The sequence below is a fragment of the Acanthopagrus latus genome, chromosome 15 (genome assembly GCF_904848185.1).
Source record: "Acanthopagrus latus isolate v.2019 chromosome 15, fAcaLat1.1, whole genome shotgun sequence".
NCBI lineage: Eukaryota > Metazoa > Chordata > Actinopteri > Spariformes > Sparidae > Acanthopagrus > Acanthopagrus latus.
Window position 1 is genome coordinate 20,574,079 of NC_051053.1, and position 27,102 is coordinate 20,601,180.

At 42.9% G+C, this 27,102-nt stretch overlaps 2 protein-coding genes across 16 annotated transcripts in view; both read left to right on the plus strand.

Annotated features, from left to right (window-relative positions):
* The window catches only part of chrm3a (cholinergic receptor, muscarinic 3a), a 90,153-nt gene extending 82,435 nt beyond the window's left edge, over positions 1 to 7,718 (plus strand). For 3 of the 4 annotated variants that reach the window (XM_037122989.1, XM_037122987.1, XM_037122991.1), the window contains one exon: positions 3,821 to 7,718. In XM_037122989.1, coding sequence (XP_036978884.1) covers positions 3,840 to 5,801 — 1,962 coding nt within the window. In that variant the 5' untranslated portion in view covers positions 3,821 to 3,839 and the 3' untranslated portion in view covers positions 5,802 to 7,718. Of the gene's footprint in view, positions 1 to 2,214; positions 2,323 to 3,820 lie in introns of all 4 variants that reach the window. The other variant, XM_037122988.1, reaches the window with a different exon arrangement.
* Positions 7,719 to 8,889: 1,171 nt separating this feature from the next.
* LOC119033201 (formin-2) overlaps positions 8,890 to 27,102 on the plus strand; it is a 46,454-nt gene continuing 28,241 nt past the window's right edge. For 4 of the 12 annotated variants that reach the window (XR_005079197.1, XM_037122975.1, XM_037122978.1 and 1 more), the window contains exons 1-7: positions 8,890 to 8,947; positions 9,053 to 9,266; positions 10,291 to 12,496; positions 15,793 to 15,956; positions 19,775 to 19,927; positions 21,719 to 22,539; positions 23,089 to 23,230. Coding sequence is in view for 11 of the 12 variants with exons in the window: in XM_037122975.1 (XP_036978870.1) it covers positions 9,120 to 9,266; positions 10,291 to 12,496; positions 15,793 to 15,956; positions 19,775 to 19,927; positions 21,719 to 22,539; positions 23,089 to 23,230 (3,633 nt within the window). In the remaining variant the exon portion in view is untranslated. Of the gene's footprint in view, positions 8,948 to 9,052; positions 9,271 to 9,429; positions 9,533 to 10,285; positions 12,497 to 15,792; positions 15,957 to 19,774; positions 19,928 to 21,718; positions 22,540 to 23,088; positions 23,231 to 27,102 lie in introns of those variants that run through there. The other 8 variants (XM_037122982.1, XM_037122981.1, XM_037122983.1 and 5 more) reach the window with 8 other exon arrangements.

Consider the following 27,102-nt stretch of genomic DNA (forward strand, 5'->3'; position numbering starts at 1 on the left):
GAAAAATAAAATTTGAGGAAGGGCATCCCTTTTAACTGAAGGTATGTTTTGGCACTCAAGGAGAAAGCCAAAGTGGCCAAGATTCAGATGATAGCAGCTTCAACCTTTATTAAATGCACTTGATACATGACTCATCCTTGCTGGACATCATCTCCCTCGTATCGCTGCTTGGCTGGATTAGTTGCTGAAAATAGAAGCCTGAAATGGCCGTGTGTTACTCACCCAATCATTTAGATGGATCCTTGGACCCAACTTGGATTGCACTGCTCAACCCTGCTGGGACAAATATCTCAAAATGTCAGGGAACACGTTGTGTTGTAACACAGCAAATGAGTATCGATCTCTCTGTGTACCTGAAATCACCCCACCTACGTGCCTGGGAGTCGAACTTAAGATACAGGGCTTGACGTGGGCTTGGAGAGAGAGAGGGAGGGAGGGGGAGGTGCTGTAATGGCTCGACTGGTTGTCAAAAGTGTAGCTAGCCTACCAATCCCTGGAAAGGGATGTTGTCATTTCCCTCACATGGGCTTGATCAGTTCAATTTTAAGGGGAAAGCAAGCAGAGCAAATATCTGTCTGTTGCACAGCCAGTTTCTGCTCCCAGGGGACTGCAGATGCAAATTTTTTGCTTGTCACGCGTTGCAATTTGAGGCAACAGCAAGGCTTAATTGTTCTGTGTTTAAATATTGGTTCAATGTTCTGCATAAATAACAGAATAAACATGACACATGCACAGTATAAACTGTATATTTAACAGCATTATATTCTCCAGCCAGTGTTTTGCTGCGCTGCACTCTGTAAATCTTTGCAGCTGAGTGGCATCTTGACTCACCTGTGCCTATTTCCTGTGACTTTAAAAGCTGCAGGGAGTTCAGCATTTGGCCTATCCCCATATGATTTCATCTTTTTTACCCCTGTTGTGCATGCCTCCTATGCTTCCACTCCCCACACAGGACACCTGACTGTGCTGTAATTTGTCTGACTTTTGAGGCGGTCATTATTTGCTTTTATGATTTTATTTCTTTGTTAACAACAAATCCAGGTAGCAGATTAAAGACTGTGAGAGCCCCTTATCTTCACACAGGCACATTTTGCCCTCGTAAGCCAATTAAAATATATTTAACACTTATTAGCAGCACATTGCAGTCTCACACGCTCAGTAGAGTTGGCTGTGTCAGAAACATAAATGTAGCCTGTTTTCTGAAGAGGCTTTTAAGTTTGTTCCTTGTAGGCAATTTTGTTTAATACTACATATTTGTTATATACACCTAGCTGATTAAAGTGTCTACATCTGGTTTTGTTCTTCACATACTGGGCTTACATAAACAGTAGATGCATGAAATGTGAGCGCATACTCGCCCCATATGTGCATGGGCCCAGAGATACATGTCCACAGTGGGAATAGCGGGGAGCCTCCAGATAACGGTCAGAGCGCGGTGTGCGCTCAGTGTCACAAATGGCTGTCAGTCGCTTTTGGCTACTGCGGTTCTTTAACTGCTCTGCAGGAAGTCTGAGATTCTGTCAAGGCGTGTGTGTGTGTTATTGTGCGTTTACAAGTGTTTGCCAGCACATGTGTTTGTCGGTTTATTAGTGTAAATGGCGCGTATGTGTGTGTTTTTGAAGCGTTTGATGATATAACTCGTCCGCCATGGAAACAGGTTGTTGTTTGTTCTCTTCACACAGGCCGCTGTCGGTTAGTGGCAGGTTTGAAATGAATTGTTGTCAATATTGTCAGCGGAAGAACACCATGTTCATGGCTTTCACAATGAAAAGCAAGCATGTGGAGAAAGCATTTAAATGAATCCAATGTATAGTATTGACTGTACCAGTTGTCAAAAAGTAGCAATTGAAGTGCTATTAACCGTTACCACGGATACTGTACACGATGAAATTCATCCTATAGGGAGCTTAAGAAAGTGGTTCATCCCCATAAACACATTTTTATTCATGGTATGTCTCAACCTTAGCTATATCAATGCCCACATGAAGCAACATTATGTAGAAATTGGCATTTTGTGAGATTTGGCGCCCCCCACAGTTTCTGAGTGCAACATCGCAGGCATAAATACAAACCCCAGGTGTGTAACAACTTGTCAGACATAATGTAAGTGCTGACTACAAACAAAACCCGTCGTCATAACAACGTTATGTGTTAAAAAACTTGTATGTTGAGTCAACATGTATGTAACGCGGTGATCCTACCCTCTCACTGAAGGTACACAGTGCAGAAATGATGAGGGACGGAGTGGCTGAGACAGAGACACCATTCACCCTGTTACAAGAGACTGAACCATCAAAATTATTTTGAGGCTGTCATTTTAAGGTAAAAAAGAAAAAAGTGACAGAATGTTTTCTTAGATAGATGATATTGGTAATATTCCAAAGAACAATACTGAATGAGATTTGTCAGTTTTATACCAACCAGCCCTTATTTATACATGATAATAACAGTAGGGACATTTACATTTACTTAAAAAGCACTTTCCATGTTCCTCTCTTCACCATGTTTGTTGTTAAGCATCTCTTCTTTTATGCACATGCACTAATCTGAATGCAAAGCACCATGGTAATAACAAATGATTGCACAGCAAAACTTGAAAATACAACAGTGCGTGCTGCTTTATAAAATGGCAGTTCCTCACATTATTATCCAATTACCAAGAACCACTTTGACAGAAACAGCAGTATCTTATGTTTATTGTTTGTGTTTCTGATCCTGAAGTGATCTCCAATCAGACAACAAACAGCACTTTCTACTCTCCAGGATCATGCTGCTCATGCAGTGATAATTGTCTCTCAATTTCACCATTATGATTTTTTTTTTCTCCCTGCGTAACTTTCTCTGCCAAAATATGTCTTTAACTTTATTTTTCTTAAAGGATCAAATGTGGTGGCGAATGAACCAGCACTGGGGTATCATTTGCATCATTTAATTGACACCAAAAATGTCTGTATTCAGACAGGAAGAAATGCCAGAATACCTCCCAGGAGTGCTTCCTCAACTAATTTGTCTTCTCTTTGTCCCCTATTCTTTGTGCTTCTGTGAGCACATACTCAAAATGATGTCTGTATAATGTTACAGCCGAGCTGGAGCCAGCAACATGGCCCTGTTAGTATTTCAGTCTTCGGCTTGATACAGAGAGCTGTGCCGTGTTCATATTTTAGAAAAATCCATCCATGCAGTTTGAATGGTGTAACTACACTCTGTGTTTGACTGGCACACTGACAAACAGAGTGACATCAGAGCTGCCACCAGACACCAGAGCTAAATTTTGGATAAAGATCACCAGCGTGCACCTCCACACCTGATCCGACAGGAGGAAACCACCCCTGTCAGACGCACTAATCAAATGCAAGGTGCAATCCCAATTTCTTACCTGTGTGTAGGTGATATTTCTTTGCAATTTTCTTGGCTGTTCTAAGATACAGGTGTTGATTGCAGTCAAAAGTGCTGGCTGTCTAGCCTCGTTGATTCAAATGTCAAGTTGTAATCTAATATATGGCTTGCAATGAATTTATAGTGTGCATACAGATAGTCTACACATTAAATTATGAGTGATTATTTAACAGGCTAGACCAGCTAGAGCTGAACATATGTGCCTTTTTCAGACACTTAATTTGGTAGAATGGGTTTCTAGCCTCACCTACTGGATATGAATAGGAATGTCACCTACCTACTCATGTGTCCTTTCTCTGTTTCATTCTCTTTGTCACTCTATCCTTTTCCCCTCTTTCTCCTTCTCCCTCTTGTGCCAAGTCCTTCTTCCCTCCCCTCTCTGTCTCTTCCTACCTCCCTTTTCTGTGCTTCTGTCTCTCTTTAGAATATGCCAGGACATAACAATGAGCTCAAACAGCACAGACCCTGGTCTCTTCCTGACTGCCAACACCTCGACCCCAGCAGCCGGAGCCTTCCCTCAATCCAATGCCCTCCACCAAGGAGGAACTGGAGGACCCTCCTGGCCAGCTTTTCATGTGAATACCCTGGATGATAATTCATCCTCCACCAGCAAACTCTTAAACCTTACTTCAGAATCCAAGAATGGGACTGCAATCCTTGATCCCTTGGGTGGTCACCCTATGTGGCAGGTTGTCCTCATTGTTTTGCTGACAGGCATGCTGTCACTGATCACCATCATCGGAAACATCCTGGTAGTGGTGTCCTTCAAGGTGAATCGCCAGCTAAAGACGGTCAATAACTACTTCCTGCTGAGTTTGGCTGTCGCTGACCTCATCATTGGGGTCATCTCCATGAACCTCTACACGGCTTATCTCGTGATGGGCTACTGGGCCATGGGCACCTGGGCCTGTGACTTGTGGCTGGCCATAGACTATGTGGCCAGCAATGCATCAGTTATGAATCTACTGGTCATCAGCTTTGACCGCTACTTTTCAGTCACCAGGCCTTTGACCTACAGGGCCAAACGGACGACAAGGCGAGCTGGGATCATGATCGGCCTGGCCTGGTTCGTTTCTCTTGTGTTGTGGGCCCCAGCTATCCTACTCTGGCAGTATTTTGAGGGTGAACGGACAGTTCCCTCAGATCAGTGCTACATTCAGTTCCTCACACGGCCCACAATAACCTTCTGCACAGCGGTGGCAGCTTTCTATCTGCCTGTGACAATAATGAGTGTTCTTTACTGGCGCATTTACAAGGAAACGCAGAACCGTTCGAAAGAGTTGGCTGGGTTGCAGGGTTCAGGAGGACGTGGTGCGATAGGAGGAAGAAGTGGGAATGGTGCTGGTGAGAGAGCTCGTTTTGTCCATCAAACAGGAAGTTCCAGAAGTTGCAGCAGCTACGAGTTGACCAGGTTGTCTAAGAGGAAGAGCACGTGTCGGGAGCTGGTTGGGCGCTTCCACTGCTGGCCTGGGGTTCGTTCTTGGAGACCTGGTAGTCTCAGGCAGAGGGATCGTGATCCAGACCAGAGCAGCAGCGACAGCTGGAACAACAATGATGCTGCAGCCTCATTGGACCAGTCTGGGTCGTCAGAGGATGAGGACTGTGGGGGTCGAGAGATGATTTCCCAGAGTCATGCTATTTTCTCCATTGTTCTCAGCCTGCCTGGTATAAAGGCTGCTGTCAACTCCCAACTCACCTCATGTGAGGATCTGGATGCGGCCTCAGAGGAAGATCCCCTCAGGGGAGCAGAGTATAGCCGAGACAGCCTCTCAACACTCACAACCAACACCACTGCCACCAATGCTCCCGATGGAGCAAACAGTTCAGAAAATAGCTACCACCAACGCTTCTGTTCACGCAAGATTCAGTCAATGCCTGCCATCCAGGCTTCCTCTAACCAAGGCAATCTGGATGATCCCACAACAGCTACACCGACTGCCACCGACAGTACTACCACCAGCACCACTACTAAATCCCCATCTGTCCCAATGTCTTTCAAAGAGGCAGCTCTGGCGAAACGTTTTGCAGCTCGAGCTCGGACTCAGATCACCAAGAGGAAGCGCATGTCCTTAGTGAAGGAGAAGAAGGCAGCTCAAACACTCAGTGCCATCCTCTTTGCTTTCATCATCACATGGACACCATACAATATTATGGTGTTGATCAATGCCTTCTGTAAAGGTTGCATCCCGGAGACCCTGTGGGCAGTCGGGTACTGGCTGTGCTACGTCAACAGCACAGTCAACCCCATGTGCTACGCCTTGTGCAACAAGACTTTCCGTACAACTTTTAAGATGATACTGCTCTGCCGCTGGGACCAGAAAAAAAGGAGGAAGCAGCAGTTCCAACAAAGGCAGTCTGCTCAGTCAGTGGTCTTCCACAGGAGAATTCCCAGGGAGTCCACATAAAAGACAGAAGGCTTTGGATAGTTGAAACAGAGAATAAAAAGAGTTAACACAGGACAAGGAAAAGAAACATCCATGTTGTTGTTTCTGTGGCGTTCCTTTGCTTAGAGATCCTAAATGTGTTTCTCTGCTGATATTTCAAGCACAGCAGTCCTATGTGGTGGTCTGAGGTACGTGTTTGTGTCGGTGCATCCGTATAGCAAAGCTGTGTGTATGAAGAAAGGTTGTTTAAGGTGGGGTCCAGAGATGAAAGCCTTCCCTCTGTCCTCGAAGAACTGTTTACCATTTCACCTTAGTACATGTGAGGACGGCTGAGAGGAAATGAACTGAGTGGAAAATATTAGAAAAGGGCTTTAAAATGCATTGCAGGTGAATTATTGAAGTGCAATTGACACAAGGGGAAGGATCTCTTTGTCACAGGGTTGGGGATTCACATTTATTATCATTTCTCTCTGTGGGTAGCTAGATCTGTAATGTGCAGAGTGGTTTTGCATTTCAAATAAAATTTTGTATCTGTAAGTCTTCACTGAGAGCCAGGACAAAACTGTTTTGTGTTCACAGGCTTCTGCATTGTGCTGATTTGACCTGCCGTCCTCTTGATTGGCATGTGTTTTTATCAGAACCTCTGTACATTTGCCTTTCTAAATGGATATAGCTTTCCTGTGTGTCTGATGGAATATAAAGACTCCTTTTGTGTCCTTATTTTTAGTCAACAGAGATCTGTTTTTTTTTTGTTCTGTTTTGTTTTTTGTGATATTCATCTTTGGTTTTCTAGATATTCCTGAGATTTTGAGCCAGTCTGAAAAATGATTCTTCTGATGAACTGAGTTGTGAATATTCTGTGTGGCACCACAGTCAGTGAACTGCTGTTGTGTTCAATGTGATTGTTGTGGTTTTTATGGTGGAGACAATTAAAAGTACATTGGTTGTGTTTTTATGTACTTGCGGTTCTCTGTCATGAGTAATGATTATACAATAATGATATTCTGTTTGTGAACATTTGGATATTTCTGACTTTATACACAATGATTGATTGCAAAAACACAAAGATGTCCATTTATAAAGATGTGTGTTTTGGTTTTACACTATCTTTTAAATTTCTACAAAAGTGATGATTCTGAGGAATTCTTTGTAAAAGGCCGCTCATCTTTGATGTAGTGGAGCAATGGCAGCCTCTAGTGGTTTAAGAAAGACATGTTGTCCAGGCTGTATCATTGTCAGTGCAGTATTTAAAATCCCATTGTGCTAATATGAAGACAAAAAAACACTGAAGGTACAATATTTTAACTTCTTTTCTGTCATAACCAGTTTTTTTGTGTTTAATTTCATATTATTTATGGGTGAAGTTTTTTCTTCTTTAAACTTATGAATTAAATTGACTTACGGCGATTGATTTGTAAATGCGATCAACAGCTGTTTTTGGTCTAACGTGCATCAGGTTTTTACTACATAAGTCTGCTTAAAGATGTAAAGCAAGGCAAGAATTTATTTCAGTTTTTATTGTATTGCACATTATATTATTCTTATCTTAAGTTGTTGGTTTTTACATTGTCGCCACACCCAAATCTTGAATATATGTGCAGCAGGTATTAAAGGATAAACTGTGTTAGGACAGCTGTTATAGTGGAGGGCGAGTGGATGTTAGATGCCATGGTCACACATATTGGTGGGACTTGTGCTCTGTATGCAGAAGAGATTTTTAGAAATGATCCCATGCCTGTCATTAGTGGAGATTTTGTCTGCTTTCAACACAATGTGCTCCAGTGTCATGATAGATTCTTCGTCAAAATATGAGAATTTTGTACTTAAATATTGGGAATGTAAACTACCAAAATGGTAAAACACAAACATTTTGTTACATTTCAAGTATGCTGATCATACTCATATTTTAAGTCAATAAACAAACAAAAAACTTTTTGACAGAAACTTGTGATTTTTTATTTTTATTTTGCATGTGTGTCACAATTAATGATTGTGTTATTTTCATTTGTATCTTGATTAGGGCTGGGCAATATACCAATATTACATTGTTACTGTCACGATATATCATCTGCTATCATTGTATTATGATATGACATAAATCTTGTCTTTTCCTGTCTGTCGTTGTCTTGACATACTTAGTCATTATATACACATTACTTATTGTCATTTATCAGAAATCTAATTGTGTTATCATTTGTGAATGTCATCTAATTCAAACATTAATGTATTGCTTTTGATTAGATCTCAAAATACTGAAATGTATATTGTCAATCATGGTATAGCCTAAGAATATCACAATATTATTTCAAGGCCATGTGCCCAGCCCTCACTTTGATTTATTTTAACCTTAATTTTCTAAGAATGGGCTCAAATAAATGAGTATCAGTATTGCCCAGACACTTGTGCACACTTTTGTGACCACAGCAGCCCACTAAAGCAGGTGGGTGCCTTGTCAAAGAGCCATTATTAATGGAGGCTGGGTGAGTCTCTGCATGTTTTATTCCATTTTTGCAAATTTGGTATATTATCCAGTATAAGCATGTTGCCACCGGTAATAATAATAATTTAAAAAAAGTTAGTATTGTTGCTGGTTATATGTGTGATATCAGCAGTAGATATGTGACAGGGATGTTAATACTTACTTTTTACGGTCTCATCATGTAAAAAGCCAGAAGCCAGGGACTTTCCTCTCCCATACAGTGCATGTTATTCTAGCTTTATAGCCGGCAAAAGATACCACAAACCTCTACACCAACAACGTAGGACTGTAAGATGTAGCTGAATATGTTAACTGTTTGCTTTTATTATTCAATAGTTTCTTTTTTCTTTTTTTTTTTGAGGGATTTATTTCAAAAAATGTTTATCTGCTGCTTGCAAGAAAACCACCAAATTTGAATTGTTGCTTTTTGTGATTTAATGATCATATATCCACCCTCGTCAGAAACCTTCAGCTGTTTGAATTAAACATTAGGCCTTCTGACATGTCTGGTAACTGCTTATGTTGGGAGGACACGGCTGAAACTTGTTTCTTGATTAGAGAGAAGGACTTAAAAGTGGCACCAGGGAGCAACAAACTAAAGGTAGAAAATACTAGTTGACTAAATGTTAGGAGGCGGAGGCGGAGGAGGTGGTGGTGGAGCCGACTTTGTTCCAATTTTGCATTAAATGTGAGCATTGCATTACTGTCTGTCAGCACCACAGCATTAACACTGTGCGTCTAATATTAACCAGAAACTGAATAAACAAAAGGGTGGTCTTTGACTGTTACACAGTTCTGTATATTCCCATGATGAATCCTGATGAAGTTAGTGGGGGCGTCTCAGACAGTGCTAATGGAAGATGTCCAGGGACACCAGGCATGTGATGAGGAAAATACCAACTTCATGTGACCCATGGCTAAGGAGCGGCTCACAGGCAGAGACAAACACCCATTTGTGTTGTTTTCTTCAGTCGGTGCTGATCCACGGAGGAGAATCCACCCGTCATGCAAGTACACTGTCATTGCTAATTTAAAAATCTTTAACGAAGAGGTTTATATACTATTTTTTTTACCATTTTATGTGCTTGATCACCAATTTGACTTTAAATGTTACAAATTTGACTTGTGCTGCAATGTTATGACTTAATATTTGTTGTTTCTTACTGAAAACAGACCAAGATGTTCTCAAGCACTCAAGAAAAGGGAAACTCTTATCAGTTATTGTGTTTGTACGAACACAAACTTTAATGAGTGTATGTGCTTCTACTTTCTGGTAAATCATTTTCTTTTAATTAGGACCCTAATTTCAAGAATGTGTCATTCATGTATTTGTTTATTTTGTTGTTGCTTCTGTGTAATTAGTTTCACTTACATTATTTGAATTGTAACTTCAAACCACTAACTGTGTAACTTTGTCTCTACTTTGTCTGTACCACACCCAGAGGAAATAATCAGCTCCCAGGCTTGCACTGATGTACTTTATTAGCTCTTAAATATATAAACTGAATATTTCACAGTAATATGTTGTATTACAGATTAGTCTGCCGATTATTTTCCCAGTTAATTGATAAATGATTTAATCTATAAAATGCTTGAGATGGTAAAAATGTCCATCACAAGTTCCTAGAGCCCAACAGCTGACAGCAGACATTTAGTTTAATATCATAAAAGAAGAAGAAAGACGGCAAATATTCACTGATGAGAAAATTGAAATCACAACAACTTTATAAAAAATTTAAAGGCTATGAATAAAATGTTGAAAGTTAATTTCCGCAAGAAGTTTACAGTTTTGAGGAACAAACAGTCGAAACAGGAGTAAAGAGTTTATGATCACTGTGTACAATACATGTACTGCACAGCAACATGAGACATAGGCTTGCTTATGTCAGCTCGCCCTTATGTTGAACCTTTACCCCATGACTCCACTGACAACAGGCTGCCTCTCTTCTGCTGTGGTGAAGCTGAGCTTGAAAATAAAATCAATTAATGTGATTTTTTATTTCCTCTTCTTTTCCCTCCACGTCAGTCTAGAGTGCCTCTCCTCCGGATGAAGCCTCACCAATCAGCATGCAGACAATAAAGACAGTGGAGACCCAAGTGCCCTTTCTGAAAGAGAGTTTCTTCACTACCACTTTCAAAGGCAGGAGGAAGAGCAGTGTTACCAGCCTCCTCCGGAAACAACAGCACTCGGTCCTTGATCAACAACACCAGCAACAGCAGTGCATTTTAGAGCAGCAGCAGCAGCAGCATCCAAAGCAACTTCTTCCCCAGTCAGTCGAAAATGGACAAGGGCAGCGCACTCCGGAGCATCAGCGCGTTGCTCGCTCGAACAGCAGCCTGTTATGCAAGACAGCTGAGCGTGCAGGAGCAGATGGGGATGGAGAGGAGGGGCAAAAAGAGAGGAAGGATCAGGGAGTCAGAGAGGCTGTGCAGGGGAGGGAGGGGGAGCGAGGAGTGAGTGGTAACGAGCCCGCGGCTGTCAGTGCCAGTCTCCTCCTCCTTTCATCATCAGCAGCATCAGCGGCGCTGGGGGAGGCAGCATCATTCTCACAGCTGCCTTTAACTGTGGTGGGCAGACAGCAGGGATTAAGCAGCTCTGAAAGGGCTCAGACCAACAGAGGAAGAGCATCAGTAGCAGCCCAGGAGGACGCCCAGCATGCCCAGTCTCGACCCCAGCAGCATGGCCTGTTAGCCAAGGGTGTCCGCCTGCTCAGGAACATGGGGAACCAGGAAGCAAAGCAGAAGAAAGGAGGAGGAAGTGGTGGAGGAGCAGCAGCAGCAGGGGATGTCTGTGATGGTGATGCTGATGAGAGGGACGTGGACAAAAAATCTAAAAAGTCCCACAGCAATGGGAAGAAGAAATCTAAGTCGGAGGTGAAGGGCTCTGTGTTTTCGGGGATGAAGATCAGGAAGAGTTTATCCAAGGCGAAAGGGTTGTCTAAGGATGACACGGTGGAGGATGGGAGGTCAGCACAGGTTGGCAGAGCAGGACTCAAGACTTCTGCGGAGGCGAGCCTGTCGGCGGACGAGATGGGCATGTTATCAGATGTCACGGGGGATCTAAGCCGCTTGATCGCAGACAGTCACCAATCTCTGGTGGATGAGACCAGCCGGAAAACAAGCTCGGGGTCGGATGCTGACCTTTATAGTTTTCACTCGGCAACAGCAGAAAATGAAGACCTGCTGTCTGACATCCAGCAGACCATTAGAGACCAGTGTGTGGCCGATGACATGGTGCTGGAAATGGCGGCCGAGGGGAGAAAAGCCCCTGAGAAGGTAACATCTCGCCAGCTATTAAATCTGGATATAGGAGTTTTCTCTCCCACTCTTGGTAGCGAATGTGTACCTGAAGAAGTAAGTGGAGACTGTAAGAAATTAGAGAACGAAAGTCATGAAATACCCATATCAAGAAATTCATCTGGTCCAGGGTCCCTGAGTGAGAGTGGTCCACCATCTTCAGCCGCAGACACAGAGCGAAGCAGTGGCAGCCTCTTCCCAAAGACCAACAGCACATACAGCTTCCCTGACACTACAAATACCACCAACTCATATGAGAGTGCAGAGGAACCCCAGGATGACCTGGAGAGCCCACTTGTGCACCCACAGCTGAGCAGAAACATATGCGTTCCGTGCGTCCGCTTGGATCCCGTGGTGGCAGATGCAGCACCGATGGGGCCTCAGAAGAGCGTGAGCAGCATGGACCTGTCCATGGAGAGGGAGGGCGAAGAGGAACTTATGAGGCGGGACTTCCTGTCTCTGAAAAGGAGGAAGAGTAGTTTATCTTTTGGCCAGCTAACACCAGACGCCCATGTTTCTCAGCCAAGACGGACGTCCTCCGGCTCCCCTTCCACCGTCAAACTCTACCCTCCAGTCCACCCCTCCTATGTTAAGACCACCACCAGGCAGCTCACCTCTCCAATCGGCTCCCCTCTTACCAGCCCTAATGTTCCCAGGAAAATAGACGCCACTGCTGCTGAGGTTGAATCCAACGGGGCCAAGGGGTTCAAGAGGCACAAGCAGAGGTCCTGCTCCATCACTGGGCCCATTGGTGTGTCTTCAGACTGGTCAACAGATGATGAGCTAAGAGGACAGCAGGTTGGTGGGGCCAAATTCCCCGAGCAGGACACACCAGAGAGGAGTTACACCAGCGGGACTTACTGGACACTGGGCTCCAGGAGAGCACATCACGTACGGAAGAGCTCCAGTAACACTGTACCTTACCTGGATGTCTTCTCAGGTGAGTCATGAGAACTTCAGGTACCTGTTGCCACACACAAAGCCCCATTAGACAGGTATGAAGCACCGTTAATAGACCTCATACAAAACCTTTAAATGAGTATATCCACCCAAGATATATTTTGGCATGTCATAATGTGAATGGATAGTCACCAGTTGGTCCATCTCTGGGGAAATATTGGATGAAGCGCCAGAGAGGACAGAGATTACGAATTAAAAATGTCTTCCTAACTGAAGACATCTGGCAGGTTTACGTCACGGCCCAACAGTATTGAACAATATCTGCCAGAACCTATATTATACTTCAGCATTTGCATGAATTTACATACAGATCCGACATGAACAACAAGGCTAGCAACAGTTATATATTTTTCTCATTATCTGCAAATCCTATAAAAAAAACAAAAAAACAAAACAAAACCAGTTCATTCCTCTCTCAACACTTTTCGACTTTATCTCTTACCATTCCTGAATATTTATGTAAAATTATCGTGCCCCACGTGCCTCAGGCCTGTCGGATGTAGATTCATAGTTGTCGTTGAACCACTGGACTGTGCGCCAAATGAAAACAGTAAACTTTCCTCTATAATTTCTTATGGCATTGATATAGGACACTGAAATATGTATTACTTCGCGTCTGGCAACAACTCTAAATTATAGCTTTTTATTTCCTTACTACACTCATTGTACATATAAAAAAGTTAAAACCAGTGTTTAGCAAAGAGCAAAACACAGAAAACTTCACTTGCATAATTTCCAAGCTTAAAACACCCAAAACACTCCTAAAACAGCTGAGAACTGTAGCTTTCAGCAAGTGTTACTCAAACAGGAGCAAATTGTTCATTCGATGCAGACTGTTTTCAGCCACTGTTCGAGTATGTGAGAAAATGAATAAAAATAAAACAGTTCGCACAAGGAACATGTCACCCAGTCCCACTGTGTGATATCAGTTTTTTTTTTTTTTTACAGCAATTGAGGTCTTTTGCACAGAGACATTGTCTTCATCGGGCTTTTATTAATTGTTTGTTTTGGCCTTTTTGTGTGTGACAGAGAAAAATATGGATTATCATCATTCAACCTTTTTATTACGTAGTAGAAAATAGTCATTCTTTGAGTCGACTCCTCTGCTCTCACATGAGCAACACTTTCCTCACCACATAACATATCAGAGGAAACCAAAGAATCCTTCCTTGAAAATATTTTTGTTTGTTCATATTACTATTGTTGCTGGGGATCCCCAGCGGGTCGGATGTGGCTCCTACTTGTTTGGCGCCGAGCCCTCGTCCCCATCTGAGATTAAAGTATTACGCAACGGTACGTACTGTGAAGTGATTATGATAATTGCCAAGTGATTTACATTCTAATGACTCACAAATGATCACATTCTAGGAATTATTACAGCGCAGATTATAAAGTTTGAGTATAAAGGAACAATAGCTCACGATGAAACAGTGGGGGGTTCTTTTATTGAGAAGTTTCTTCAGAACAAATGACTCTCTGATGAAACAATGCCACTCTGTCCTCCTTTCTTGCTGTGGTGCCTTTCAAGAGCTCAGCTGCTCTCAACTGTCTGGGCCTGTGCTCATAAATCAGACGACCGAATGACAACACAGACCCGAGGCGATGCCGTCCTCTGATTCCAGACAAAAAAAAAAGCACACACAGGCACAGGGCACACTTGTGGATGCTAAACCCAAGTGACAGTTATGGTGCATGACAAAAATAAGGCATGATATGAGATCCATTCGCATTTCGTCAGGTGAAATTACTGCAGCCAAACGTCAACATTTGGTCCATCTGGCCTTTAATGACTGTGGAACAAAATTCTGTATTCACAGAGACTCCAGTTATTTCTTCATTTACTCATTCATTCAGCACTGCATGTGACATCCATCAGTTCAGCCAGTTTTCCAGGTCATATCCAACCATAAGGATTGAGTGGGACGTAGGAGAACGGCTGATTTCACAGCTGACAGCATGATCCCTGAGACAAACAACATAAATTCCCTGAGAATTATGGCTTCACTTTGTGAAACACAGTCAAGTTACAAGAATTAGCCTCTTTTTGTGTTTGTCAAACTAAAATCAGTGACCACAGGACCATGAGTCACAGGACTTCTTAATCCATTTGCTGTCCTCTGAATCACATGCTTAACAAATATATCGAGCTAGTCTGACATCATTAACAACTGACTGCATGGTGTGTCATGGTTGGACTTTCTGAAGTAATGGAGCTGCTTTCTTTGACACTATGCATCCTGTGGATGACACATTGTCAATACTTTTTCCGACCATTAATGATTACTTCTGCCTCCGTGGTCAACAGCTTATCTGGGATCGTGACCCGCTTGCAAGTTTTGAGATTATGACAGATCTGTTAAAACTAAACACATACTGGATGTAATGAAGGACCATCATAACATCTGTCCTATCCATTGGCTAGTTTTTCCGCAACAGTCCAATCCATTTTTTGGTGCAATGCAATCTGATGTCTCTAAATGTATCAGTGTATGAATTGATGTAAGTTGCTTTGGACAAAAGTGTCTGCTAAATGCCCTAAAATGTAAATCTGCATGTTACACAAGTTGACAGGACCGCCTCTTTATGGAGTCCTCTGTCCTGATTGGATAAAATTGAGCAGCGATACTAGAAAATGTCAGAGACACGAGTTACTAACCAAACACACTCAAACAGTGATTACTGCTTAATTTAATAATAAAAAATAACCCTTACAGTAGCTTTAACCGCATTAGTTGTTTGGATTCGATTAGCTCATAGACTAAATATGGACGTTAGCGTAGATGCTTTCAGACAGAGATGATCTAATGTGTTTTTTCAGTGTGTTGTATTCAAAATTTAGAATTAACAAGCTCTATATCTACACTGTGTGTTTTCTCACTTTTGTACACATATTCTTTGGTCATATTTAATCAATCCATCTCCCCTTAGAGAAGTATTCTTAGATGTACTGGCAACTTGTGCCTTAAATATCATTTGTTAATTTCTTTCTGCACTGCACAATTAACACTATCTCTCTCGTCACCCACTTTTAGAATGGTGTGAATAAAGTTTGCACGTGTAGGTGTTTAATTATCGCATCTGAAAACTGAGACATCTCTTTTTGACTCTTTAGTCAGAATAACACAGCGTGTCTATTTTGAACACTCAAGAAAAACAATAACTAAAATACAGTCCAGACTCATGGTTTATTTATGTGAACATCCTTCTCCAGAGCAGAAAATGGAGCTCTGTATTCTCCAGGCCGTGTTTCATGTTTTTTTTCACTTCTGTCCTCAGGTCGCACTCTGTTGGACAGGCTGTGTATCCATCCTGGTGATGGCTCGACAGAAGAGGAGGCGAAAGAACTGTGTCACCGAATGCTGGCCCAGGGACTGTTGCACCCCTTCAGCGACAGCAGCGCAGAGCTCCACGGTGACAGCACTGCCTCAGCAGGCTTTAGTGTAAGACTGTTGTCTTTACTGTCACGCCTATTCTACAAAAATGATGACATGAGCTACCACACATAGGAGGTCTAGCTTTGAGGAGGTTTTTCTTCACCATGCAGTTACATTATAGGAGAGGACATGTGGCATTTCTTAGAAACAGCATTGATTTTTAACTCGAGGGGATATGTTTTAATATTTCATACTTTAAGAGGCAGTAGCTGCAGCAGCATAGCACCAATTTTCTTTAAAAGCTGTAAAGCATCTTGTTAGTGATCGTCCCGAGGGCTGGAGCAGAGAGTTATTTGCATTTCTCACATACCCGAAGATAGTATAACATCAGGGCTGGTATGCTAAAGAGAGCATGTGCTTATCAGATGTGCTGCTCGAAGAATATAGCTCAAAAGATTTGCAGTCACCAGTTAATGTAGAGAGGCTTAACCAATCCATGTCTCTATATATTTAGTGCTGGGTTGCTGTGATTCATCTCCAGAGACATTTCATTATGTGAGGAGCAGGGGAGCATACAGACGGGGTGACCATGTGAAAGTTGATTTCATGAATCTTTAATTCTCCCTCCCAGTAATCTCACGTGCGTCACATTCTGCCGCACGGTTCAACACGGCGGGCTGTCGGAGCTTTTTCGATCAAGTTCCTCTATCAGTCGGTTCTATCTACTGAGCCTCATGTTGGTATGCTGTAGGTCAGTCAAGGAACTTTGGAAAGTTTATATACAAATTAGATTGCTGTGTATTTTTTGGTAGTACTTCAATATGTATAATATAAAAAATATCTTAACTATTGGATCAACTTTGGTAATATTTTCTAGAGTAACGCATTTTAATGTGAGACTGGGTTGCACAAATCTGATTCATGTGTAAACATTACCTACAAAAGTCGTCACTGTCACCATGTCAAGTTGCTGGAGCTCGTATTTATCTCTCTGCTGTCCCCTGAGTGCAGCCTCACAGGGCGGCCGGCATGACTGCAGACCCTTGACCTTGTTGTTTCTCTGTTGAATATCAAAGAATGTGAACAGATTAGTGTTGATCTCTGGCTGCCCAGTGCACTTCCTCCCCCCGCAGATTGCCATGCATGGACACACTGTACGCCATGCTCATGTGCACACAAACGGCCAGTATGTACACCTAAACACAAACAACTGATACGCAATCTTGTTCACATAAATAGAAAATCTCTCCCGTGTATTCACATCTTATTCTGCTCGCCATAGTGTGCGCTCACAGTAGGCCAAACAAGCAGAGCCCTTTCTTTTTATGAATAACTCCATTCCATTTGTGGTCGTACACACAAAAGGAGACACCCATACATGTTCAGGCATTCCCTCGCATGGCTGGATTAATAGCAGTCCCTGTGACACCCCTCTCAGTCACACACACACACACACAAACACACACACATCTGTGCTTGCGTAGACCATCTGCTGACCATGTTATGTAACAGCTCCACGTGCCTTGGGCTCAGGCTGCTCTTCCCCAGCAAAGAGCACTCTCCATGTCAGGATTGGATGGGATTGGACTCCTGCTCTCCCGTGGTCTTTGTTTCTTTTTTGTCCCCCCGCTCTCTTCCTACTTCAGGCCTCGAGCCCTGCATTATTCATCTTGACCAAGGAAAACCTCTTCCCCGTTGCCACTGAGAGTGCAGATCTCATTGTTATTGCTTTTTCTATCTCACAGCTAATCTCTCCTTTAAAATAAATCATCACAGGCTGTCCCCGCAACCTTTTAATATCTCACTTTTATATCTTTTTTCCGTTCACCGTGAAATTCCACCACTCACTGCATCACCACTGTCTTGTCTTTCTCCATCTCTTCACCCCCCTGTTTGTCCTGCACTTTGGTACCTATATATGGCATTGTATCCAGTTGCACGACCATATTTTGCTGCAGTGAACAAATATATGAGTAGTTTGTTTCTTGTTCTGCACACCGCCTGAAATTAAATACTCCACCGGCTTCATTCAGTCCAAAAATGGGGCTCGGGGAGGATTGTTATAGAGCAACTCTTAATAAATCAATCGTCATCCCTTTTCACACTTGGCAAAACATTGCTGAGTGGATAAATGCTTGTGAGGGCATCAGTTTGGCATGCTTTGTACCATGTGTGCGTTTTTTGTTTGTAGGTCAGGTTACCATGATTCAGCTAATGGAAAAACTCTCTCTGGACAAACGGATGAGGCATCTATGCTCACACGTGATTCATGCACAGTCTTTAGATTCATGTGGTCTGTGTGCATTCACGACTGCGCACAACAACCACAGGAATTTACAGAGACATTTTCAAAATGTATGTTACGAAGTGCTTCACAAAGGCAGCGAATATAAGAAAAGGAAACAGAATACATTCAAACTAAACCAGACTATAATAGTGTTTTATGAAGGGAGTTAAAAGAGATCACTGACTCAGCCAACCTGATTTCCTCTAACAGATCGTTTGTAAGCTTAGCAGCTTAACATAGTCACCTGCATAGAGAAAAATAAAAAGCAGTGAGCATTTAGGAAAAGGAACAAATGTTCTACACATATTTTGGGTCCTCTGAATTAGCCTTTACAGTCTTTTTGCGTGTACTGTGAATTGATATGATACAGATACAAATGCACATATTCTCAGATTATAATTAGCTGCTTGTTTGAAGTGATTAAAAAGGCGCTATTTTAGCGACATGGCTACCGTACACTGTAACAAACATAATAAATCAGTAATATTCTGCCAGCAGAGGTGCGAGTGAAAACAGTTATATAACCATCTCATAGAAAAAGATACAAATACAGTTTTTAACATAAATTTTGCATGAGATCTTGTTTTTTGGCCTTTTAATGTTTAATTGAGGCTATTTAGACTCAGAAAAACAGCCAGACTATCTTTAAAGTTGGTCGAGCATTGTTATAATTCAAATAATGAGGCTTGAAATTGCAGGAGAGTGCTGCTATAAGTTGGATTTCATGACATAATTTCAATCAACAAACAAATCAATGCACTGTAACTACACAATGATTTTAAATGTAACTACAGAACCTATATTTGTTTGACATTTTCAATTATATAGTCATAGATTTTCACGTTAGTTTGCATAAGTCATGTGAATTCATTATGGATGAATTCACACGATTTTACATGTATTTCAGAAGTACACTGACATTCTAATCTAAAATGTAAGATTTTTGTGTTCATTGAAAAGATTCAGCTGCACCTTTTTGATACTTAAGGGGTAAATTAAGAAACTTGCTGCTAAAGAAGCTCTTTGTTTGCATCTTTCGAAATCTAAATGCCAGTTTTGGAAAGGTGGACCATTTAAAGAAAGAGGGAGCGGAAGAAGAAATGCAGCAATAAGTGTTTCAATGTGTTCTGAGGCTTGGTTGTCTCTTACCAGCCATTGAGGCATAACTGTACCCTCAAATGATTCAACTTCAGGTGGAGACATCATGTTTCATGACGGAACAGGAACGTTTTTGTTGGGAAAAAACAAACAAAGGCAGGATGGTTTACTTTGAAAGTCAAATATCCAGTTCAGTATCGCTCAAAGTGTCTGTCATCATCCATTATTGGACCCTTTGTCTTGTGTAAATGATACGGTGCTTTGAGATGATTGAACTGAATTCTACGTCGCTGATGTAAAAGTGAAAACAAACTCTGTGGTTCTGCTCCCGCTTATTATCCTCAGGCATTCCCGTGCTGGAAGCTCACAGATCTAGACAGACATATCTCTCATGCCATACAATAATCAGCAGTCCTTGGTGGGAACAAGTAGCTTCAAGCACAAACATCCCTGATCATGTTTACAGTGTGTGCCCTTGCTTGTTCTCAACCGTGTGCAGGAGGAGCAGCTGTACACCTGGGCGTCTGTAGGCCTGCCAGTGTCCTCTCACCTGTGGGAACTGTACGGGGGGCGAACCACAGGCAGGGAGCACAGCTTAAGATCCTCTTTGCGTCAGTCATCAGCCAAGACACCAGGAGCTCTACACTCTCAGGTTGGTTACATCCTCTCTTCATCTTATATTATACAGTTTGTTCTCCCTGTCAACACTCCGCATGTAACGGTTGTTCTGATTTATCGCCAGTATAAATGTCAGCAATGTACATTTCTGCAAACATATATTTCATTTTGGTGCAACTCTTTCTTTAGGTTCGTTTTCAATTTTAGCTTCTGACAGTGCTGAGCTTATGTTCTGCTTAGGCTTAGGCACGAAAAACTACTTGGTTAAGGTTAGGAAAAGGCCATTGTACCTCTTTTTGGTTGCCACAAACATGGCTGGAAATGTCCCAAGGTCTCGTTAAATACACCAGATTAGGTTGGAGGGTCCCGACTTCCAGTCAAAAACATCTGACTTTTTGTTGTCACAGACAGGGCTGGAAATTGTCTTACCGCCTCCTCAAAAGTATAAAATGATATCATGCTTACAAATGATGTAATGCAGTCGCCTGTAACTCCACCACCATCCCCTCCACTTCTAGGTGTGGAAGTCATGTCATATAAAACACGTAGCGTAAATGTCTTATGACACATTTTGTAGAAATTCTAGTATGGTGTGTAGTCTGTGACAGCGTGACAGAACATCAACTGTCATCATTTTTAATCCTGTTGTGTGGGCTGCTTTTGTTTCACTACTAACCTGATATATTAATTGCATGCAGAGCTGCTATAAATGATTTCTGTATCAGAAAACTGCCACTTTATTTAGCCTTAAGTCAACACAATGTAACTCACTTGGCAAAGATGGTCGATTGTTGATTCTCACCCCCAGACTGTCAGACAATGACGCTTTTGTCTGGCAACTGGGGTCGGATGCCAACCCAAAGCATCAGTACCTGACGTCAGAATATGTTGAGAGACTAAATAGTCACCCTTAAGGGAGTTATATTTAGTTGCTTTAAAATGTGTATTTAATAGAGTTTTGTTTATTTACAAGTGTAATGCTAAATATACAGATGTGAAATTACTGAAAAATATAATGTGATGGGCTTTGGATGGAGAGCGAGAAAGAAGGACATTCATATATGCTTTTTTAAAAATACGGTGTGTGCACAATCAGCCACTGAAAGATGTTATTTGATGCATACGTGATCTTGATGTGAAATCTGATACAACATGACCTGTGTGAACTGTCAAAGTGTCGTGGAATAAAGTAAACCTCGGCCTCTTCACCCAGTATTTGCTCTGGATAAACTGCAGCAGCTAAATGCCTCGGCTGTAAACCCTTCTTTGTCCACCAGAGGTCAGGCTTGTCTTGACAGACTTGTTGGATTATCAGAGTGAACCTCCCCGATTCCCGGAGGAGTTAATAAATAAGAAAAGGCCATACTGACTGAACATTCTCCTTAAGATTCAGCATTGTGACCACAACTGGGGAATGTGTACTAGCAGACACAGACCCTCCCCATGTGAGGCCCAACGAGACTCACTGTCTCTGGGGTCAAATCTCTCGGTATCCCCTCATCCCTGCTCTAACCAGTCTGGAGCCAGAGGTCTGATGGAGTCTAGACATAATGGACTTTTCTGACCCTTCTCAAACTCACAACTCTGTCACCAAACTCCCCCAGTTGTGGGTGTTTTGCTGTTTATAAAGCAATGAAAGTGTTTCCGAGATTGTAACAGCATATTTTCTTCTTCTTTAATATTGAGTATGAGCTTCAAGACTTTTTCTCTCCAAAAGCACAAATTCATGGGTTTTAGTTTCTACAGTTTCCAGTGTGGGAGCCCTGATGTGGTTGCATGTTGAGTGAAATCTTTTTCGCTATGTGTTTGTTCTGTTCGCCGACAGACAGAATCCAGCAGGTTGAAGTCGGGTCAGTCGTCCTCGGAGGATGAAAGCTGTCTCATCCCCCAGCTGGAGAGGACCATCGATGACCTGCGGATTAAGATTGCTGTGTTGCAGGGCCAGCAGGCCTCCTTGGTGAAGGGCAGCAGGGATAATATGGGAGCTCTGGGTGCTGCCTATGACAAGGCCTCGCAGATGAGAGGAGGAAAAGTGGGGAGGATGAGCCAGGAGGTGTCCATCCAGACATCGCCTGTGGAGGAGGGGCTTAAGTTTGACGTGCCTTTCAACCGAGGATCAGGCAGCGTGTCGTCCTCCGTTTCATCGTCCATCCCCAAATCTGCAGAGAGTTTTGTCTGCTGCACGTGCCAGCAGAAGCAACAGAGCAGCTCAGCTCCTCCACCTCCAATCTCTGGACCCCCACCTCCACCCCCACCGCCACCGCCACCACCACCTTTACCAGGAAGCATAGCTCCTCCGCCACCACCACCTCCCCCACCCTTACCCGGACATGGACCTTGTCCCCCACCACCGCCACCTCCTCCTCCACCACCAGGTTTTGGGCCACCACCCCCTCCTCCCCCGCCCGGCTGCGGTCCTCCGCCCCCACCTCCTCCACCGCCGGGCATGGGCCCTCCTCCGCCACCCCCTCCGCCTGGAATGGGCCCCCCTCCTCCGCCCCCAGCCCCGGGCTTTGGGCCTCCACCACCACCAGGTCCCATGCCCTCCATGATGGTCCAGGAAGCTGCCCCTGCCAAGGCTGTGATAGAGCCCCCCAAGCCAATGAAGCCCCTCTACTGGACACGCATCCAGCTGCATGCTAAAAAGTAAGGATATGCTGCATAAAGTGAAGATAGATATGGATCATTTGCACAAAGGTATTCTCTGAACAGTAGAGAATTGAGAGGAAGCCTGTCCACTTAAGATTAGGATCAACCGAGTGCTGTGATGGCAATAAAGATGCTAACCTTGTGGAAAATGAAAGTGATGCAGTCCAGGCATTGTGGTCAGCAGTGAATTGACTTGAACCAGGTTTCTTTTCCTTAATAAGGCCTGGAAAATTCCAATCTAGTACACGTCCTAGAAATAGACTACTTGATTTACATGCAAGCTAGGAGCTTGATAAGGAATTCTAAATGTAATTTCTCGGCTGACGGATTTGACAAGTGTAGAACATTTTAGCCTGCGAAAGATGACAAATGAGTACTCATAAAACAGCAGAAGACAATCTAGAAATGGCTTTTGTGGTGCGGCTACGGCATGAATTATACTGCAAACGTGGACTAAGGGGTACTCTTTTTTTTTCAAACATTGCATGGCAGATTAAAGCCTGCCTACTGGCAATGTAAATGATTACTCTTTCCTCCTATCTTTAGACCCAATGACTCACTGGTGTGGGAGAAAATCGAGGAACCAAGTGTGGACTTTGAAGAATTTGTCGAACTGTTCTCCAAAAGTGCTGTGAGGGAGAAGAAAAAGCCCATTTCAGACACGATCAGCAAGTCCAAAGCCAAGCAGGTAAAGCATGCTCCTCACTGTGAATGTGCTGCTTTCAGTTTGTCAGTGTACATCAAATATACTACATCTGGGGTCCTCTCCTCAGAAGAACTTTAGAAATTCTAATGTTACAAACTGTGAAGGAACCACCTCTTTTCAGGGGCCAGATTTCACTGTGTTGCAAATTCAACAAATACTTGATTTTTGGATGGGCATCAGCTTCCTTTGTTTTTGTCCTGGCTATCTTCTATTTACGACTGAGTTAACTTCCTTTTAAACCTAAGGGTTGCAGCATAAAATAAGTCTGTAACAACACAAGTAAACCGGTAACGATAGCACGAATTGTCAGGCCTCTAATATTACTGTGAAGCTATACAGCTAGCTCGCTTAGTACGTCTAGATACAGAGGCTAGCATAACTAGACTGCTTTTTTTCAAACATTAAACAGTGATATACTTAATACGAACATGGCCCAAATAAGAATAAACTTAACATGAATGTCTGTGGTGCTTGTGCCCTTCTCTCACCTGCAACAATACACAGTTTCTGGGTGAACGTTTGCTTCCTTTGGTGCTACCCTGACTGCAAACTTCCTTCGTAACCTCAGGGTATCAGTGTCAGTCACTAATTTACTTGTGCTGCATTCAGGTGCATCTGGTTTGGTCCCATTTCTCAGGCCGGAAAATGGTTCTCCCGACTTCGGTGTGTTCATGTACATCCTGTCAGAATGTGGGAGCAACATGAACGACAAAAATAAGTTGTTGTGCAGTTTATTGCTCAGAGCGTTTAAACAACACGTTGACAGCTGTTTGAGTGATGAGGAAGTTCAAAGGAAACAATACATGACTGTGGTGAAAGTTTCTTAACCCAATTACTTTCATCCGCCATGTTTCTTCCAACTTGAGCCTTTCCGATAATGCTGACAGTGCATGAACGCACCATCAGGCCAATACTGATACCTGCAGGTGAAAATGAATATCAACGTCTCAAGCCGCTTTAGGTGAAGCCAGAGAATTTACAGCGTCAACAGTGTTTTTTAAACCAAGAAACTAATCTCAGCCATTAAAATGTCCAGTAGGCCGCACTAGGATGCGACAAAATCAAACATCACAACAATATATTATATTGTAGATTGTAATATTGATATGGTAGAGGTGACTTTTGGATGACTAAGGGCACTATGGGAACAAGAGTCTGGTAGGTTCACTTTACTGTAAGGCAGGAAAAGACAACACATATGAGCAAGCAAAATGCATACAATACACAGTCTCATATCATGATAAGGATGTAATATCAATACTTTGGCCAGCCCTGTGCTGTGCTGATTTGTTTATATATTCAAATATGTGTGTGCATGGCCCAAATGTGACACTCTTCAGGGCTTTTCCCATCTCCACTCTCACTGCTCTGATGCCCCGTTCCTTTCCATTTCTCTGCTCTGAGTGGCTCTGAGTGACAGGAGGAACTGCTACAGCCAGACAGTTATTATGTGGTGTGAGCTCTGGCTCCCACCCGACTCCCCCGTGACCATCCAGTGGCACCGAGCCAATGTCTCGCGTGCGGTGAGGAAACCTCACGACGGTGATGACTGCTGAAAGAGAAGGAGGGGGGGGTGAAGGGAAAAGGGAGGGAGGGAGAAGCCTGGGAGCTGTATATCGTGATGTGGTTCCTCCCATTGTGCTTTCTGTGTGACTTAGTTTAATGGTCAGACTGTTTGCCTCCCCAATGCCCTTAATGTCACTCCATCAATCCTGAAGTCAAATATTTGATCCACAATTTAATGCTGCTCTAGACAAGATTTGTATGTTAATAGCCTGTTTGCCCAATTCATGTCTAAAAATCGCAAATAATGTTGCACCGGGGAAGAACGTCTCACCCCTCTAATTGAGACCCAGTAGACAGTTTGTGCCGAGATGAAATGTTGGTCTCATCGGTGGGAAGTCCTCTCATTTTTACTGGAAGTGATGAATTGAAACGCGAAAGCATAACTTTCTCCAAAAGCTGTTCCAGTTGAATGAAAGTTTGGCTCAACAGCGGTCGAGCTCCTCTGCCCTTAACCTAATTAAAAGAAAATACAAATAGTAATAGTGTAGGTCTGAAGTCTGTGGTTTCTGAAGCCACGTTACATAAATTATTTCCAAGTTAGTGTTGTACTCACCCGTGCCACATGGTTTAGCAGTTGATAATACCTTTTGACATGGTTTAATGTCCACTGGGCCCATTTTGGCATGTCGTTGCCATCACTTTTGACTCTTTCGGCTTGAAATTAAGAGATTTCTGTGTGTTGGCACAAACAGTTTTTTACAATTTTCTTATACCGGTTATGTACTGTTTTCTTTTTCAGATACAAACTTAATAAATCCATTAAACCTGCCTAAAAAATGCTCATTTTCAAAGGTAAACTGCTTAATTGGTCATAATGTGATCGTGAAGGTATGAAGAGCCTTAAGAGTCCTGCAATAGGAAATACTCTGCACACCTTTGTACTAGTTTGTGAAATACACTGCTAGAAAGCAAAAACAAATGTATTCAAAATTGACACTGAATTAAGACCCACTTTATAGACAGTACTCTCAGCTACCAATACAAAGCAGCTGTGAGGCTGTTTTGGTGGCACGTTTTGCTCCAGCATCCTGTTCAGACACCCTATATGTAGGAATTTCCCTTGAATTTGTCACCCGTCTGTAAAGCAAAGCCCCTATGTGTGTTGGACTGGAGAGAAGAAAAGAAAAGAACTCACCTTGCAGCTTTGATCCAGTACAGCACAAAAGTCAACAGCCATCGGAAACAGCAGATAAGCTAAGGGGGCATGCCCTTCACAAGAAAATCACACTTTCACACAGGAATTCCTTTTTCAAACACACTTGAGAAATAGCCGTCATCAAGCACACTCCAGGAGCTGTCAGCTGGTTTTCTTTGACACCAGAGAGACACAATGGAGGGAATTCACTTCTGCACAGGGCGGCACTACGCCTGCAAGCAGAGGTACGAGAGATGACACAGGGCAGACTTTTCTTTGTGTGCTGCTCTGATTGATGGACCTGTGAAAACATCAGCTACAACACCAGCTGACATTGTGGTTCACTTTACTTTAATTGCGTGGTACAACAGACAAATTGAGGTGGGTTCTAAATTCCCGTTGTCGTCGCTGCATCAGTGACATTGCTGTGATTCCTCCAAGACAACAATGCTGCTGGAGATATTGAAGTCAATAACAGAACAATCAAATATACAGGTCAGTACAATACAACTGTGAATGACCCCAATTTGGAGCCAAACTGTGACATTTCCAGCTCATGAGCATCGGCCCCTGCAGGCCCCGAGACGATCAATTCCATCTTCTACTACCAGCAGCTCTTCCCATTCCCCCATGTGTCGTGAGTTCAGCTGTCTCGCTGATGAGAGGGGACAAGCATCTTGTCCAGAGCTACCTCTGGAGAGCAGCTCTGACGTCAGTACTCGGGCGGTTTAAAGGCCTTGGCTGACATCAGTATTGGATGAGAGGAAATACTACCACTGACACCAAGTGTCATGTGCTGACCCTGCTGTCTCTCTGCAGAGAGGTTTTAAAGAGGGGCTGTCTCACAGTACATGCTGCTGTCCTTTTCATACGGAGGTGGAGCGTGGTTAAGGGTTGTCCTGCTGAATGATATGATCTGCATCCATTCAAGATTTTTAGCTTTTGTTTCTTGGCACTCAGGGTCAATCCTGCAGTACTTTGTATATTACTGGTCTGGTGATTTTTGAAAAGCAAAGTGTGTTTTCACTTCTGGTCAAATAAAATGCTGATATGCAGCATAGGTCCTAAGCTCTTCTGGACCTTTCCATCCTGCAATGATCTGGTGATTACTTTCTCAACTAAGCAATTAATTGTCTGTTTTTTTAGAAAATAG